General features: G+C 42.0%; 1 protein-coding gene across 1 annotated transcript in view; it reads left to right on the forward strand.

The window, feature by feature from the left end:
- The window catches only part of WWOX (WW domain containing oxidoreductase), a 980,876-nt gene that overhangs the window by 273,837 nt on the left and 690,291 nt on the right, over positions 1 to 16,748 (forward strand). Inside the window, exons 7-8 of the mRNA XM_065898642.1 lie at positions 9,388 to 9,573; positions 15,020 to 15,284. Of these exons, the coding sequence (XP_065754714.1) occupies positions 9,388 to 9,573; positions 15,020 to 15,284 (451 nt within the window). The remainder of the gene's footprint in view (positions 1 to 9,387; positions 9,574 to 15,019; positions 15,285 to 16,748) is intronic.

Genomic DNA, 16,748 nt, shown 5'->3' on the forward strand with positions numbered 1-16,748 from the left:
CGTATCCGGTTGCAGGCATGTATGTTCCTACCAGTTTTATACAACGTAATGAAAATATGATAATAGTATTACAAAACCTGCTAATTTGAAAGGTAGAAAATATCTCATTTTGATTTTTGCTACTAGTGGAATTTAACACTTTACAACTTGAACTGGTCACTGGTAATCTCGTTTTATAAATTTTTGAAATGTCTTCATCAGTTTTTCTGTTAGACTCTTAGAATGTGTTTAATTTGGTCCCAGTATTCATGATGGGTCAAGTAAAAGAGAAGGCAAAGGTAGCAAGGCCAGGTGTGGGCTGTTGCAGTGTCCAGAGCTAAAGGCAACAGAACCAAAAGCATGGAGTAACAGTGGTGATCTTAGCTTGAGTTCCCTGGAGATCAGGTCTGGGACAGGGATGTTTGCTCAGATAATTTGCTTGGGGAGTGCTCTCAGAAGAAGAATGAGGGAAACAGGTTATATGCAATTGGAGACTAGCTTTAGCCTGACCCGTGTAGGGAGCTCTAGAGAAGGAATTATCCCAAAGTCAGTCCTCCTTGTTAGGAGAGCATCTGGGTGCGGGGCATGACTTTCCAGATATGATGGCCCCCATCACTCGGGGATGATTTTCTGGAGAAGTCAGTGCTCTTGGCAGTTGGGAATGAATACACTGGGGCCCCTAAATGAGATCCAGACAGAACACCACACCGCTTGCCTCATTGGAAATATAGGGGATTGGACAATATATTAATAGTCCCCGAAGGGTCTAGAGTTACTGGTGTTGACCAGCCATACTGGCGTTGACTATAGGAGAAGGCAGGATAGCAGATGTTTCCTAAGTGTTCATTATCAGGTGGCTGGCTAGAGAGTATCACCCACTGCAGAAATAAGGACGTCAGGAAAGGGGGAAAACTTGAGAGAAGATGAAGAGTTGAGATTTGGGGTGGGTAGGGATGAAATTCTGGAACTTGGGAGGGACGTAGGGGCTGGTGCTGTGGGTGTGAAGTTCACCTTCATAGAGGTGTTGTTTGGAGGCCCTGGCTGGATGAAATTGCTACAGGGAAGAGATTTTAGAGGGAATCAGAGGTGTTTGCAAATGGAAATCTGGGCAGAAGAAGGGGTGCAGCGCATGGAAGCTGAGGCAGTGGTGGCGTTAGGAGGAGGTCCGAGAATGGATTGTATCTCAGAAGCTGAGACAGGGAAGAGGGCCAGCAACCAGGGGCGAGCCGGGTCCATTGCCCCAGAGAAGCCCAGTTTCAGCAGAGGGGAGGTCCTTGGATGCAGAGATTGAGAAGCCGCTGCTCCCCAGGCAGCTTTGAGAGCTTCTGGATGGTGATGGGGCAGAACTCAGTCAGCTTGGCGATAAAAAGAGAGTTTGGGGCCAGGAAGGAGATTATGAACGGAGACAAACACTTCAAAACTATGGTCTATAAATGGGAAGAGAAAGGCTCAGTACAACTTGAAAGAGCCCCAGTGTCAAGCAGGCATTTCTTTGTCTTTCCAGCCTTCTCTCTCCTGTCTGTCTTCCTTTCTTCCACTTTCTTTTATCCACTTTCTTTCCTGATTTTCTCTTAATTGTCGGTCTGAACAATCTCATTAGCCCGATAGGCAGCAGTGGAGATGGAGAGATTGAAGACGGCAGAAAGAGAGGGGGGTAGTCAATGGATGGCACGCTTGAAGGATGCTCACCCGCAACTTAATAATGTGTTATGTCACTTATACCTAAAATAAAAGGGAGGCGAGCGAGAAGAAAACTTGGAGATCAGCTATCTAAAGCCGGTTAGTGGCAGCCTTTGGGCTCAGCCCCCTTTCTATTTATTACCACCATTCATTGCTGTTTCCAGTAGGAAGTATCATTTATGGCTACAGTGTCTAGAAAGCTTGGTTTAGGGAATTCCCTGGTGGTCCAGTAGTTAGGACTCTGAGCTTTCACTGCCGTGGCCCGGGTTCAGTCCCTGGTCGGGGAACGAAGATCCTACAAGCCACATGATGCAGCCAAAAAAAAAAAAAAGAAGAAACCTTGGTCCATTGTCACTCCCATTGATGACAAGCAGCCATACCCATTGGTGAATCTTTGGAACTCCACCCTCCTTACCACTGAACAGTTGTCCTCTGGTCCAAGGAATGTGTTAGCTCTGGAGGATGGGATCGCTCCTTCCCAAATGTCATCCCCAGCAGGCTCGGAGAATGCCCAGGGTCCACTCAACAGAGAAGCATAGAGGCTTTCTCCATGGGTGTATCAGAACCACAGAGAACAAGCACGGCCCCCTCTATTGGAATCTCCAGTTCTATACCCACAGAAGTCAACCTGTCGGGTCCCCACTTACCCCTTTACAGACCAGAATCCATCGAAGAAGAAGAAGAAGAAAAATCAGTCCCTGAAAATGCTGACTAATAGCACCAACTTTGGAATTGGAATGATACTATTTTTGTTTCCATTCTGTCTTTATAGTTTGAACTTCCCTTTTGATATTCTGTAAATATTCATCATCTCAGAGCCTTTTGAATTGCAGTGGCTTTTAGTCAAAACTGAACAAAATATGCCATTTGAATAATAACCTCATTAAAGTGAGGTAAAAGGAATTCTTTTCCTTTTGTACAAGCCAATTAAGTGTCTTTACAATTAAAAAAGAAGTTTAGCACTTTATACTTTCATATTCCATAAGCCTGTTTTTAATTAATAGAGGGGACAAGCTTTAGGTAGTGGTACGTATTTTGCCTCTGGTGTTATGCAATTAACATTAATGAAGCGTATTGAAATTTGGTGAAAGAGGAGAGGGTTTCCCAGATTCTCTGTGGGTTCATGCCTCCAGGCTGAGATGTTAGGTATAGCAAGTTTCTTTGTTGGATGCTGTTTGCAGTTCCTTGAGACAATGTGCAGGCAAGGATAAAGGTAGCTGCTATTGAGAGAGATGGAGCCAGCGTTCCAAATGCCCAGCCTGTCTCAGAAATCGGGAAACACTGAAAAAAAAACCAACTTTGAAGAATTTTATTTTCTCTTGTGGGTAAAAAGGAAGGGTCTAGAGACAAAGGGAGTAATAACCACTGAGGCCTGGCAGGTGCCTCGCAAGATACTGGGGCTTTGCCCGTCACAGCTTTGGGTAGGGTGCATGCGCCTGTTCTCAGTTTACATGTAAGTATCATAACAGGGCTGAGCCAGAGTTTCTCTCAGCACTTGGCTCTAGCCATATTCTAGGGAGCGTATCTAACAAAGGAGGTACTGTGTAGTGTCCTTGAAGTCAGAGGACCTTTTTATTTTATTTTGTTATATTTCGTTCTTATTCATTTATTCGCTTCCTTATTTCACCTGTTTCTTTTTTGATAAGGAGTTTCACTGTTTCTTTTTTTTAAATATTTATTTATTTATTATATTTTTGGCTGCATCGGGTCTTCGTTGTGGCATGAAGGATCTTTCCTGCGGCGCGCGGGATCTTTTTTTGTTGTGGCATGCGTGGGTTCTTCATTGTGGCCCATGGGCTTCTCTTTAGTTGTGCTGTGTGGGTGTTCTCTCTCTAGTTGTGGCGCGTGGGCTCTGTAGTTGGTGGCACATGGGGTCTCTAGTTGAGACGTGCGGGCTTTGTTGGTCTGGGGCATGTGGGATCTTAGTTCCCCAGCTAGGGATCGAACCCGCGTCCTCTGCATGAGAAGGCGGATTCTTTACCACTGGACCACAAAGGAAGTCCCTAGTTTACCTGTTGCTGATACTTACTCTGACCATAGGAAGTTTGCTTCTAATTGCTTTTTCTCCTGAACATAAAATGGAGATAATAAACATGTCACCTAGAGTTCTTATGTATACAAAGCTCTTAATAAGTGCTTAACCCATACTTAACACTCAAAAAAAAAAAAAAGACAAAAAGAAGTATCAACAACTCTGAAAAGGTGGACCAAATATTTGAGATGCAACCTGGAAGGTGCCCATATGTAAGTCATATATTCAGCTGACCCCAACTACATCACCATTTTAGGTTTTAGATAGGTGATGATTTGGAAATAGATCAGACAACAGAAAGAATGAGACAGTTTCCCTATGAGACTTTCATTGCCCAGTGATAATGAGATTTGCACAAATACTTTTTTAGAAGAAACAGTGGTTTCTCTTTTTCTAGTTAAAAGATTAATTCGTGCTTTCTACCAAGCATTTAAAGAAGAATTAATATCAATCCTTTGCAAACTCTTCCAAAAAATAGAAGAGGGAATACTTCTCCACTCACTCTCTGAGGCCAGTATTACCATGATTCCAAAACCAGATAAAGACGTCACAAGAAAAGAAGTCTTCAGACCAGTATCACTTATGAATATAGATGCAAATATCTTCTTCACTATTCTAGCAAACCAAATGCAACAATATATAAAAAGGATTGAAATTTATACCGTGGCTAAGTGAAATTTATCTAAAGAATTCAAGGTTGGCTTAACATTTGAATGTTAATCAGTGTAATACACCATATCAGTGGAAAAAAGGATCATGTCGGTAGACGCAAAGAGAACAAAGTTGAGGGCTCCCATTTCCCGATTTCAAAATTGACTATAAAGCTTCAGTAATGAAGACTGTGTGGTCATAGCATAAGCATAGTCATGTAGATAATAGAATAGAATCGACAGTCCAAAAATAAACTCTTACAGGTGGTCAGTTGATTTTCAGCAAGAATGCCAAGACAGTTCATTGGGGGAAAGAACAGTCTTTTCAACAAATGATGCTAGAACAATTGGATGTCCACATGCCAAAGGACGACGTTAGATGTCTTGTGTTCGCCATACATAGGAATTAGCTCAAGATAGATCCTAGACCTAAATGTAAGAGCTAAAACTATACACCACTTAGAAGAAAGATAGGAATATACCTTTGTGATGTTGGGTTAGGTAGTGCTTTCTTAGATACAACCCCAAAAGCACAAGTGACAAAGGAAAAAGAAAAAAATATATATATATAAATTATAGTTCATCACAATTTAAAACTTTTGTGTTATAAATGTTACCATCAGGAAAGTGAAAAGACAATCTATAGAATGAGGGAGATGCTGCAAATTGTATATCTGACAACAGACTTGTATCCAAAATATATAAAGAACTTTAATAATTCAATAATAAAAAGATAATTACCTCACTTAAAAATTGGCTCAGCATCTGAACAGACAGTAGATGTTTCTCCAAAGAAAAGATACAAATTGCCAATAAATACATAAATTGCCAATAAATACTAATGCTCAACATCATTAGTCATTAGGGAAATGCACATGAAAATCACAATGAGGCACCACTTCATACTCGCTAAGGTGGCTAAAATTAAACAAACAAACAAAAAAACCCAAGACAGATTTAATGACAGATATTGGCAAGAATGTGGAGAAATTGGGGTCATAGTACATTGCTGGTAGAAATGTACAATGGTACAGCCACACTTTGGAAAACAGTCTGGCAGTCCCTCAAAACGTTAAGGATAGAATTAACCGTATGACCCAGCAATTCCACTTCTCCTTGTATACTCAAGAGAAATCAAAACATATGTCTCCATAATAACTTGTAAATGACTGTTTATAGCAGCAATATTTCTAATAGCCGAAAAGTGGGGAAAAAACGAAATGTCCATCAGCTGGCAAATGGTTAAATGAAATGTGACGTATCCATACAGTGGAATAGCTTTTGGCCACAGAAAGCAACAAAGTACTGATACCTGCTACAACATGGATGAACCTTGGAAACGTCAAGCATAGTGAGAAAAGTTGTTCACGAGAAGACCACATGTTGTGTGATTCCATTTATATGACATATCCAGAATAGGCAAATCTAGAAAATAGAAAGCAGATTAATGGTGTCTGGCGGATAGGAGTGGTTAGTGACTATTAATGGATACAGGGCTTGTTTTGGGGGATATGAAAATGTTGTAAAATTAAAATGTGATGATGCTTGTATAATTGTGAACATATTAAAAACCAGTGAAGTGCACACTTTCAAAAGCGTAAATTGTATGCTTTGTGAATTACATCTGAGTAATTTTTAAAGAAATCCACGCTTATATAGAAAATTTGGAAAATAACAAAAACAGTAAAAAAAGAACTAAGCAACCTAATGATATCCTGCACATCCAGAGCTAACATTTTTCTGTATTTCCTGTCTTGCTGACTGTATGTATAAAAATCTTTTTTTGGGGGGGGTGGCTGGGAAGGGATATGAATCGCACACATAACATTTAATTTCCTCCTTTTTCAATTGATTTGAGAAATTGGGGAACCTCTGACTTAATCCTTGCTGATTTCGCTTATTTTCTGTTGGATTTTAAGTTGCTTCTAGTTCATATACAATTTTATAATTCTACCTCATTTATATATAATTATTACTCATTCTTATGCATAAGCTTTTATGTAAATTTTGAGGATTTCTATGGGAATGAATCTTGGAAACTGTATCAGTTTGCTAGGGCTGCTGTAACAAATTACCACATATTTGGTGGCTTACAACAACAGAAATTCAGTCTGTCACAGTTCTGGAGGCCAAAAGTCTGAAATCAAGGCGTCTGCAGGGTTGGTGCCTTCTGAGGAGGGGTCCTTTCGGCGCCCTTCACTAGATTCTGGTGCAGGTGGGCACTCTTTGACAGCCCTTGGTTTGTAGATGCATCTCTCCAGGCTCTGCCTCTGCCTTCACAGTGCCTTCTCTGTGTGTCTTCTGCCCTTCTCTTCTTTTGTAAGGACACTTGTCAATTGGATTTAGTTCTACCTTAATCCAGCGTGATCTCCTCTCAAGGTCCTGAACTTAATTACATTTGTAAAGACGCTTTTAACAAATAAGGTCCCATTCACAGGTTCCTAGCGGACCTATTTTTTGGGTTCACCATTTAATCCCCTACAGAAGCAGTGGCATATCAAGGGGGTAGCAGGTGGCTGTAGGGATAGTCTGCCCCAGGCACGGGCAAAATGGGGGAGCATTGTTTGTAGAAAATTCAAAACCAATAATAAGGAGTTCCCTGCTGGCACAGTGGTTGAAAAATCCGCCTGCCAATGCAGGAGGCACGGGTTCGAGCCCTGCTCCGGGAGGATCCCATATGCCGCGGAGCAGCTGGGCCCGTGCGCCACAACTGCTGAGCCTGTGCTCTGGAGGCTGAGAGCCACAACTACAGAGCCCGTGTGCCACAACTACTGAGGCCTGCGCACCTAGAGCCCGTGCCCCGCGGCAGGAGAAGCCCCCGCAATGAGAGGCCTGTGCATCGCAGTGAGGGGTGGCCCCCACTTGCCGCAACTGGAGAGAGCCCGCGTGCAGCAACGATGACCCAATGCAGCCAAAAATAAATAAATAAATGAATGTATTAAAAAAAAAAACCCAACAGTAAAATTACTAAACGTTGCTCTGCTTTTTATTATTATCATCATGCAGTGGCAGTTCTGAACATTATCAGTGATAAACTATTCCTCCCTAGAGGTATGAGCTGCTGCCCTTTGCACCGCCCCCTGTGTAACCCACTACTTGGAAACAGGATTGCTAGGTGAAATAATGTGGATATTTCTAACTCTCATGATAAATGTTTTCAACTTAATATCCATGGGGTAGGAATATATGGTCTTACCAGCTTTATACAAGGTAATAAAAATATGATAATATAAATAAATTGCTAATTTAATAGGCAGAAAATATCTCATTTTAACTTTTGCTACTGGTGGAGTTGAACACGTTACCTCTTGTGCTGGTTATTTTACAATCAAGTTTTATGAATTTTAAAAATATCATTGTCAGTATTTCTGTTAGACTCAGAATATGTTTTTCTTGTTGATTTGTAACCACTGTTTACGTAGTGAAAATATGGATTCTTTATAGGATTGCAAATTTTTGCCTTTTTTTAAACTTTATTTAGATAACAGATTATTTTAGTTTTTAGATAGGCTTTTCTTTATTGCATACCAGTGTTTGTTTTCTAAAAACTCAAGATTCTTCACCTACAGTTTTCCATAAGGATGGAACACATTGTTGCAATAGTAATAGGTCTATGAGAAGTCTCTATGAAAAGAACACTAAGTTTTTTAAAATGAAAGATAGGAAATATTTCATTTCCTATATCACATATTCCATGCCATTGGTGTGGAATCTGAACACCATCAGTTTCCAGCCCCTTATTTTACAAGCAAGAATCAGAAACTCAGAGGATTTGGTGATTTGCTTGAATCTGGGACAAAACACTGAACTTTTATCTCTTAAAGCAGTGGTCCTGTAAAACTGTACCCTGTCTCTTTTTCTCTCGTTTCATGTGTTAACTAAATCCCCGAAACGGTTTTTTTTTTTCTTCCTACAAAGCATTTATTTATGGCATTTTTTTCTTATTATAAAGACAGCACATGTTAATTATGGAAAAAATAAATACGAATAAACTCAGAAAGAAAACAATTTAAGACACTTTGGGTTCCATCCACCCCTAGAGACAATGACTGTTAACATTTTTGTCTGTGTTTCATTAGCATTGTATGAGTATGTGTGTGTGTGTGTGATCATACAATATTATATTATTGTTTTTAAACATGAATGCTTTACAGGGTCAATAGATTTGTTATTTTAATGGCTGCATAGTATTCTATCATATGCATATATTCCAATTCATTTAATGATTCCCCAACTGTACATTTAATTTACTTCTCATGTGTTGCTGTTACGTTGCAATTACAAACACTGTGGATAGCCTTGAATATATTTCTTTATACAGTTCTCGTTAGTACCTTAGGATGATTTCTTACAAATACAATTTCTTGATTAGGATTTAGGATTTTGATTCACATGAAAGGCTTTTATTTTTAAATTTTTTATTATGAAATTAAATATGTGCAAACAAAGAGAAAATATAACAGACCTCCACTTAACTCTCCCCAGGCTGACTTCTAAAATGTAGATTTAACTTGACTTCTAAAAGGAACGTATCCAAACAGTTTGTGCCTATCTCTTTAGACAGAGCATTTCCACCTTGATATGTTTTACTTAATACCTAGTAAGTGCTGGTTCTGGTGTTGGCTTCTTCACAGCACACTTTCTCCTTTACTCCTTATGTCTTACTTTAAGGGCTGTTTCGATTTTATAGATAATGAAGCTGAGAACTGAATGAGCTAAGGAAGCACAGATTCAACTAGGCGGTAGAACCTGTGTTCCAACCTGGGTGACCAACTTATCCCAGTTTGCCCAGTACGGTCCCTGTTTTGGCACTGAAAGTCCTGCATCCCAGGAACCCCCTCGTCCCCAGCAACTCAGCACAATTGCTCACTTAGAATCCAAGCCCTTCCTGAGCAGAATGGTCTCAGATGCGACCTTCTAGGGCATCCCATTTCCAGCTGTCTGTAGTCCTGAAGATAGTGAAGAATGGGTTATTCTGGGGGGAGCATGGATCCTCCTTGGTTTTAGAGCGTTTCTGTCTGTACAACGTGGGATGTTTTCTTTCAGGTCACTTCACATGCTTGTGTGTAATGCAGCCGTGTTCGCTCTCCCCTGGAGCCTCACGAAAGATGGCCTGGAGACCACCTTCCAGGTGAACCACCTGGGCCACTTCTACCTCGTCCAGCTCCTCCAGGACGTCTTGTGCCGCTCAGCCCCTGCCCGGGTCGTCGTGGTTTCCTCGGAGTCCCATAGGTGGGTTAGAATTGGATGTTCTGTTCACGTGACCAGCTTCTTCACACCAGCTGATGGTCCCCCCAGCCTCTCTTTTTGCAAATAATTTTCATTAGTCCTGCTCCAGAAAGTGTGTACTCAACCTGGCTTACTGAATTTATCGAGGTCTTTTTTTGTGTGTATGTGCGTGATGGTGGGTGATTATTTGGGGGTAGTGTCGACAGCAAGGTAGATTGTTTTTATAACTATACTTCAGATCCCTCATTGATTTTGCTTTGAGATGGAATAATAATTGATTAAATCTGAATTCCTGACCTTTATTGATTTTGTCATTCACCAACTTCACCATCTCACGAAGAAGAATGTGCAGTTATTCCAGCAGGAGAAACAATGCAACTAAAAACTGCAAGATGAAATCCAGTTGTTTTATAACGAGAAATTAGGGAATCCAATGCAGACATTAGCTGTGTAATTGTAGAAAGGGAAGTACTGTAGTTAGAACATATTAGAAATCTGGCCGTGACTCTTTTGGTTAAAATTTCAATTAAAACATCAGGTGGCACTTCTTTTCTGTTACCATTAGGAGAATATTCAGTCGACTAAGACGACAGTTGAAAATTTCCTCGTATTTTCAGCATGTTTTGTTTCTAGAGTTGGATAAACAACTTTGTCTAAAGAGAAGTACCCTGAGAAGATAAAGGACTTGCCGGGTGAGGCTAGACTTAATACATGTGAGGGAGATTTTCCTGGTGTGGTTGGGAGCTTTCACTCCTACCAAAGTAGCTGGAGAAAAATAATGTTCAAGGGCCTGTTTTTTTTCTCCCTCTTCTTCGTCTTAAGTCCTGAAATGTTTTAGTGACCCAGAATGAAGCTTATTTTTTTAAATCATGCTTCCATAAAATGTAACCCCTGGGACTTGGAAGAGAGAGACCAGCCAAGGGTTAGTCTGAACCCTTTATCACTCCCAAACACAGGGGCTTATGGTTGAAATGACACACTGCAGATAGATTTACTTTTACCATTTGAAATTTATGACGGCCGAAATGAAAGGAAAATGCCGGTAATAATCCTCCCCTGCGTTAAAAGACATGAAACATCTCGTAATTAGGGGGTAACAAAATCGGGACATCCTTATCTTTGCAAATCACACCGGGTTCGTGAAAGTGGAGTGGCGTTGTTCAGGCGTGAGGGAGGCTACTGCGGGGGCGATGGGGAGAGAGCTCCGGAAATAAATCTGCCAGCCCCAGTCGTTTGCCAGATGTGGAGGGCACCACGGGATACGTTTAAATGAGCTGGTATTTAATGGGAGATTCTGTGGAATTGTCAGCTGCTTTCTTCCCTTTGTAAATCTGGATCTCAAATAAGTATTTCATGGGACGTCTTTGTTCTCTCCTTAACTGCAGTGTAATTCGCACTTACCTTGGAGATCTGAATCTTGATTTCATTTAAAAGATGGATCGGAAGGCAGGGCCCTGGTGTCTTGGATTCGATCCATTGTAGTTTCCAGACCAGGTCTTCCTGAAGTGTGTGTTATCAGGCCCGCTCCTGTCTGGCGACGGGGCACTGGTTTTCTACTTCCCGATGACCTCTTGCCCTTATTAAAGGGTGTTTTTACAAAACGTTAATTCTCCCAAGCTGGTTTGTTTATTACACTTGTGTAGCACCCCAGAGCCAGTGTGAATACTGGGCGGGCAGTCCTGGGAAAGCACTCACTTGCTGCTCAAGGACCCAGAGCCCTAAGCCATGTCGTAAAACGGAAGGGTTGATATCTAATTACCTCCATAAACCTTGGCGGAATCTCTTCGTTGGAGTCAGGACCCCCTGTTAGGGGAAAAATGAAGTCCGATGTTTGCAGAAAATATTATACCAGACTGCCCCAAGGCAAAATATTTATTAGCCTCCCCGAGTCTTCCCTGTATTTTAGTTACTTATCTGGAACCGGAGCAAGTGAATTGAAATCCATCATATGAAAATGAGAACTTCCTTGCTGTGAAAAAAGTTTTCAGATAACAATTAAAATGGAATGAAAAGAGTGGAGTGCTGGCTGAAGGGCTGTAAATGGCTGCAGCTGTGTTGAGTGCCAAGTTGGCACACACACACACACACACACACACACACACACACACACAGCCTCTGATGCAAATTCAGTCCTATTCTTTGAACATACTAGCTTTTGTCTACATAGAATCCAGCCTAATTATTTTAGTTGGGTTATTTAAAAATCCTCAGTTTAAAAAAAAATAAATAAAGGAGCAGTATATAGAGAAATACAAGATAGAGGTCCTCTCAAACAGCAGATGTTAACGTCCAGAGAGCAAATGTTAACATTCGAGTGTCCTGGTAGGAGGATAACTCTATTAAGACGTTATTGTTTAGCTTTGTCAATTTTTCAACTTGAAAACAGGGTAGGCAGCTTTTGTAGATTTGTTTTGCTGTCTCTTGAGCTGTGAGAGGTGAACGCGGTCATTTTTCAGGAAGCGGGCCCCGGCTCAGAGGAATCAGAAAGCTCGCCCACCCTCTCTCCTCCCTGGAGGACTGTCAATACAAGCTAATCAGGCCTTAAAAATGAGTGTGCTGCTCAGGAGATCAGCAGGTCAGGAACTCAGGGGTCTACTTATGGGGGAGGGCTGTCTGCAGAGGGCGGGCCTACTGTTTAGTAGCTCTTTCTCCATCTCGAAGCCTGCTTTCAACCTGGTTCCATCTAATTTCTCATCATGGTGGATTTTGTTGTTGTTTTCGCCTTGTTTCTCGGTTGGGGACTAGGAATGAATACCTTCTCTTAGGGGTTGAGTCTACCCAGTGTTCCCCAGGGCATGAGATACTTCTGCATTGTCCTTAAAAGCCAAAGCAGGGAAATCCTTCTAAACATGAGAAAGTGCTGCGTGCAGATGTTCATGAGGGGCATAAAGCCTCTGAACAGAATGGGAAAATTTGCCTTTTGAGCAAAGCTCAAAACAAAGCTTTTTGTAATAAAGGAAACTTGGCTCTTAGTTTGGAATTCCAAACCCGTGATCAAACCTCAGTTCTCTAGTCCCGTATTTAGGCCCTACTGTGTGTCATAGGCAACATTGAAGGAGCTCACCTCCCGAGAACGCACAGTCTAGGGTTGGAAGCAAATGAACAAATAGCTTGCAGTCTGTATGGTAAGGACAGAGGCACAAGGTACGAAGGTGGCCTGACTTGCTTTGTTGCTAACGTTGCAGGGTGGCAGGTCCTTGAACAACAGGAATAGCATGGACCAGGTCCCGGAAAGTGGATACTTAATTTCCATCTACCCTGCGTGGCTTCTTTCAGTCTGTCCCTCACTGCCACCCCAGAAATCACTGTGACAGCAAGCAGTGGAAGAGTTAGTTAGGGAGAGCTTCCTGGAAGAAGTGACACGTGAGCTGGATTGGGCTAAACAAAGGATGCCAAGAAAGCCGATGAAAGCGGAACGGAGAGTGAGTGAAGGATGCTACCTTCGTCCCGTACCTGTTAGATGTTGTCTGAATCCTGGATGCTCTTTTCTACTCAGAGCAGGTAGAACTTCTGGGCCATACCTTAGATCATTGCATCCTCAACTCAACAGTCCTATTTTTTTTTTTTTTTTTTTTTTTTTTGGTGACAACTCTTCTGTAACACCTTATTACTGTTTTGAAATAAAATTAAGAAATATGAATAATATAACTTCCCTGCGTACATATGTTGTAATTCAGTGTGCTAGCTTACCTGTAATGTAAGGAAAAAAATGAATGTGAAGCAAAAGAGCATGTGTTCCAACATGTCAGTGCTTGGGCGGGACTTCAGGGGAGGTAAGTTATCAGAGAGCCCAGCCCTCCATTGGGATCCTCGCACACGTGGATTGTTAAGAGGTGTGCGCCATGGCAGCCTCAAATGCCACCAGCCTCGGGTCAAGCCTCACCTCCCCGCCACCCAATCCCATAAAATCCCAAAGCGCGCTCATTCCTCATTTACATGGTTGTGGCATGCTGCTCCTGGAAATTCAGCGGCTGTTACAACTGTGCGTCTGTGTAAAGCACAGCTCGGCTCTAGGCTCAGATAATTACACACAGGCTTTCATCTGCCTGAATGTCCAGTGGGGCCATCTTCCTTGAGCAAGGCTCCGAGTGCGTGGCAGGACATCTCCTGTCCGCGGCCCCCGCCGGCAGTCGTTATGACAACCAGAAAAAGGCTCCCATAAATTTTCAAATTTCCCGCTAAGTTTCACTGCCTCAGAGGATTAAGCTCGGAAGTCTGGGCTCTTCCTGTGGTCTGGGGACTTGGAAGCAGGCAGCGGTGATTCCTTTTAGAGTCTCACTGCCTTATCCACGCCAGCGTCTCCGGCCATGATCTTTGTTGACGACTTCGGCTCGGCAAGCTGATTTAACACCGGAAATGGGATGTCACTGACTGAGTCCTGGAGAAGGGGTATTTAATTTCCGTTAAGACATGAATTTCGTCTGCCCCTGGGATTCTCTCCTTGGTCATAGCTCCATCTGAACTGCTCCTTTAAGGAACAACCAGATTATTCCATCATTTTCGTTTTACCTTTTGCTTTCCTTTTCCACAGTGGTTGTCTCCAGTGCCCTTGTTGTGCTCCCTTATTACTCGGGGCAAATGCCCGGAGTTAATGAAGCAAACTCCAAGGGGTCCTTAATGAAGATGAGACTGTCGTCTAGAAAATCCCTTCTGTTATCTTTTTTTTTTTTTGCTTTTTAGGGAAGTCACTACTTTGTTGTTATTTAAAAAAAAAAAAAAATAAGAACGAAAGAAACAAACAGCTGGTGTTTAACGACTCCGTCAGACCCAATTATAAAACATCAACTACTTACTTTGATTTGTGTGTATCCGTGGCATGGATATACTTAAAAACATTCGACTCTGCCAGAACTTATTTTGGCTTTGTTTACATTTATCTTTTAAACGTATAAGACTGTTGGTGGCACCTCACCAAGGTTATAACCCCTTTATAATCATTAATTTTTAATCTGTAAAAGAGTCTTAGAGGCAGCAAGGCTCATCTGTATTTACTTGGATGCTCAAATGAAAATAATACAGGACGCAAGCATTGGCTAAAATAACCCAGGGAAGCCCTGTCAAAGGTTGGGAATGCGATATCTTTCTGCTTCCAAAAGCAGCAGCCCTTTATTTAAGATGTTTTTCCATTTAATTTAATTATCCTTGAACTTCCTGTTGAAGGTTTTGAAAAATACATGTTAGAGGCAGGGGTGGTGGAGTGGGACTTCAGCATGTGAAGACCGCTGTATTTATGAGTTTGGCCCTTTATTAAGTGTGCCTTTGGACCCCGATGGTTTATATTGTGAAATCCCCATTGTCTATTTTTAAGGAGACTTTGTTTCGATGTTTGCCCAATTGAGTTTTCAATCATCTCTGCATAGTTCTTCCCAGATTTCTAATAAAAACACAACACTATATAAGAAGTCAGAGACTGGCTGTTTCATATCTTTTTTTTGTTTGTTTGTTTAAGATTTACAGATATTAATGATTCCTCTGGAAAACTAGACTTTAGCCGCCTTTCTCCATCGAAAAATGACTACTGGGCCATGCTGGCTTACAACCGGTCCAAACTCTGTAACATCCTCTTCTCCAGCGAACTCCACCGCCGCCTGTCCCCGCGTGGGGTCACGTCGAATGCGGTGCACCCCGGGAACATGATGTACTCCTCCCTGCATCGAGGCTGGTGGGTGTACACGCTGCTCTTCACCTTGGCCAGACCCTTCACCAAGTCCATGGTAAGTGAACTGCCGCCGTCGCCGCAGACACCTCCAGTGCGCCTTTACGGAAAGGGTCCTAGAGAAACCCAGGCACACGTGCTTTCTGCGCCTCTCACCTCTTGTGAGGATGAGTCTGGTTTTGATCATCACAGCATCAGGCTTATTAGGGCTCTTGGACACATTTCAGTGGGCTTTAGATTGCATCTGTTTCTCTAGAGGTGTCTTGGAGGGCCAGAGAGAAGATGTGCTCTTTCAGTATTGTGTTAATATGTGGCTGAACGTCTTCATGGAGATGATTTGTTTGCTTTCGATGTAATTTTTCTTGTTTCAGTAAGCACAGTCCTTCAAAACTGTGTTTTGTGTTAGTAGGTGAATGACATGGATTCATGCCTTTTGAATTATTAGCAGATGTGATTCCTTTGTTTCCATTGAGAATCTGTATCTGTTGTTCTAAATTCTTCTTTTAATGGGTGTAAACCTTTCCTGGAGAATCCTTTTGTTGGGCTACAGGTGCACTTTATTCTTTACTTCTCCAAAGGTAAGTCCTTTTGGGTGAAGCACACGACTATGGTTAGATTTGGACATGTTCGCAAAGGTAAGTGTGAAGTTCTTTCTGTTTTTGATGCTCCTATAACAACTGTATCTGGAAACTTCTTCCCTGAAAGAAGTTTGAGGAGGAAGTCATTTGAATGAAGAATGCACATTTTTACACACATATTTGGTATGGTACTTTTCTAAAACACAGGCCTTTAAAAAAATGTTTTCCTATTTAGTGGACACCAGTATTCCAGTTAACCAAACCTACCACGTAATCCTCAGAAACACCTTGGCTTTTAGGAATAACAAAAGTCAAGTCATTAACCTCCAATGTTCTGGGCAAATGATCCCATAGCCTCTGAATACAGTCTGCTGCCTTCTCCTGCAGCCCTTCCCACCCACCCTCATTGAGCTTCATGTTTGTGGATGGCTTTTAGAACTGCAAGGAAAATCTTTTGACCTGCCTAGGAGAAAGTAAGTAAGTGCTTTTTTAATCTTCATCATCCAGATGGTTCTTATGCAAAGCAAATAGGCTTAATCCAAGAGGTGAATACTTAAAGAACAGGAGAAGTGGGAGAGTCTCTGGAGAGCAGTTCTCCAAGGCCAAGGCCGGTGGAAAACGAGAAAGCGTGTGTGTCCCAGGATTCTGAAGCTTCCCCATCGGCAGGCTGTCCGTGATTGCGTGAGAGTAGCTTCTCCACGAGGACATCTTTGACCATGATTTCCGTTCGTTGTCTTAAGTTAGGTCCTTCAGTAGAGATGATAAGGGAGAATATGGGCCTGGACTGGTTTCAGTGCCATTGACAGTACCATTGATGAGTTGTTGTTCAAGTTTATGCAGGGGGTGAGGAGTGGACAGCATCCTTTCTCATTTTCTGCTGGCCCTGTACCTTCAAGACCAACAGCCCAATCATCGCATGTGATTTGTAATCTCTGGCTCTTGAA

Source organism: Phocoena phocoena, chromosome 20 (genome assembly GCF_963924675.1).
Source record: "Phocoena phocoena chromosome 20, mPhoPho1.1, whole genome shotgun sequence".
In the NCBI taxonomy this organism is placed as follows: domain Eukaryota; kingdom Metazoa; phylum Chordata; class Mammalia; order Artiodactyla; family Phocoenidae; genus Phocoena; species Phocoena phocoena.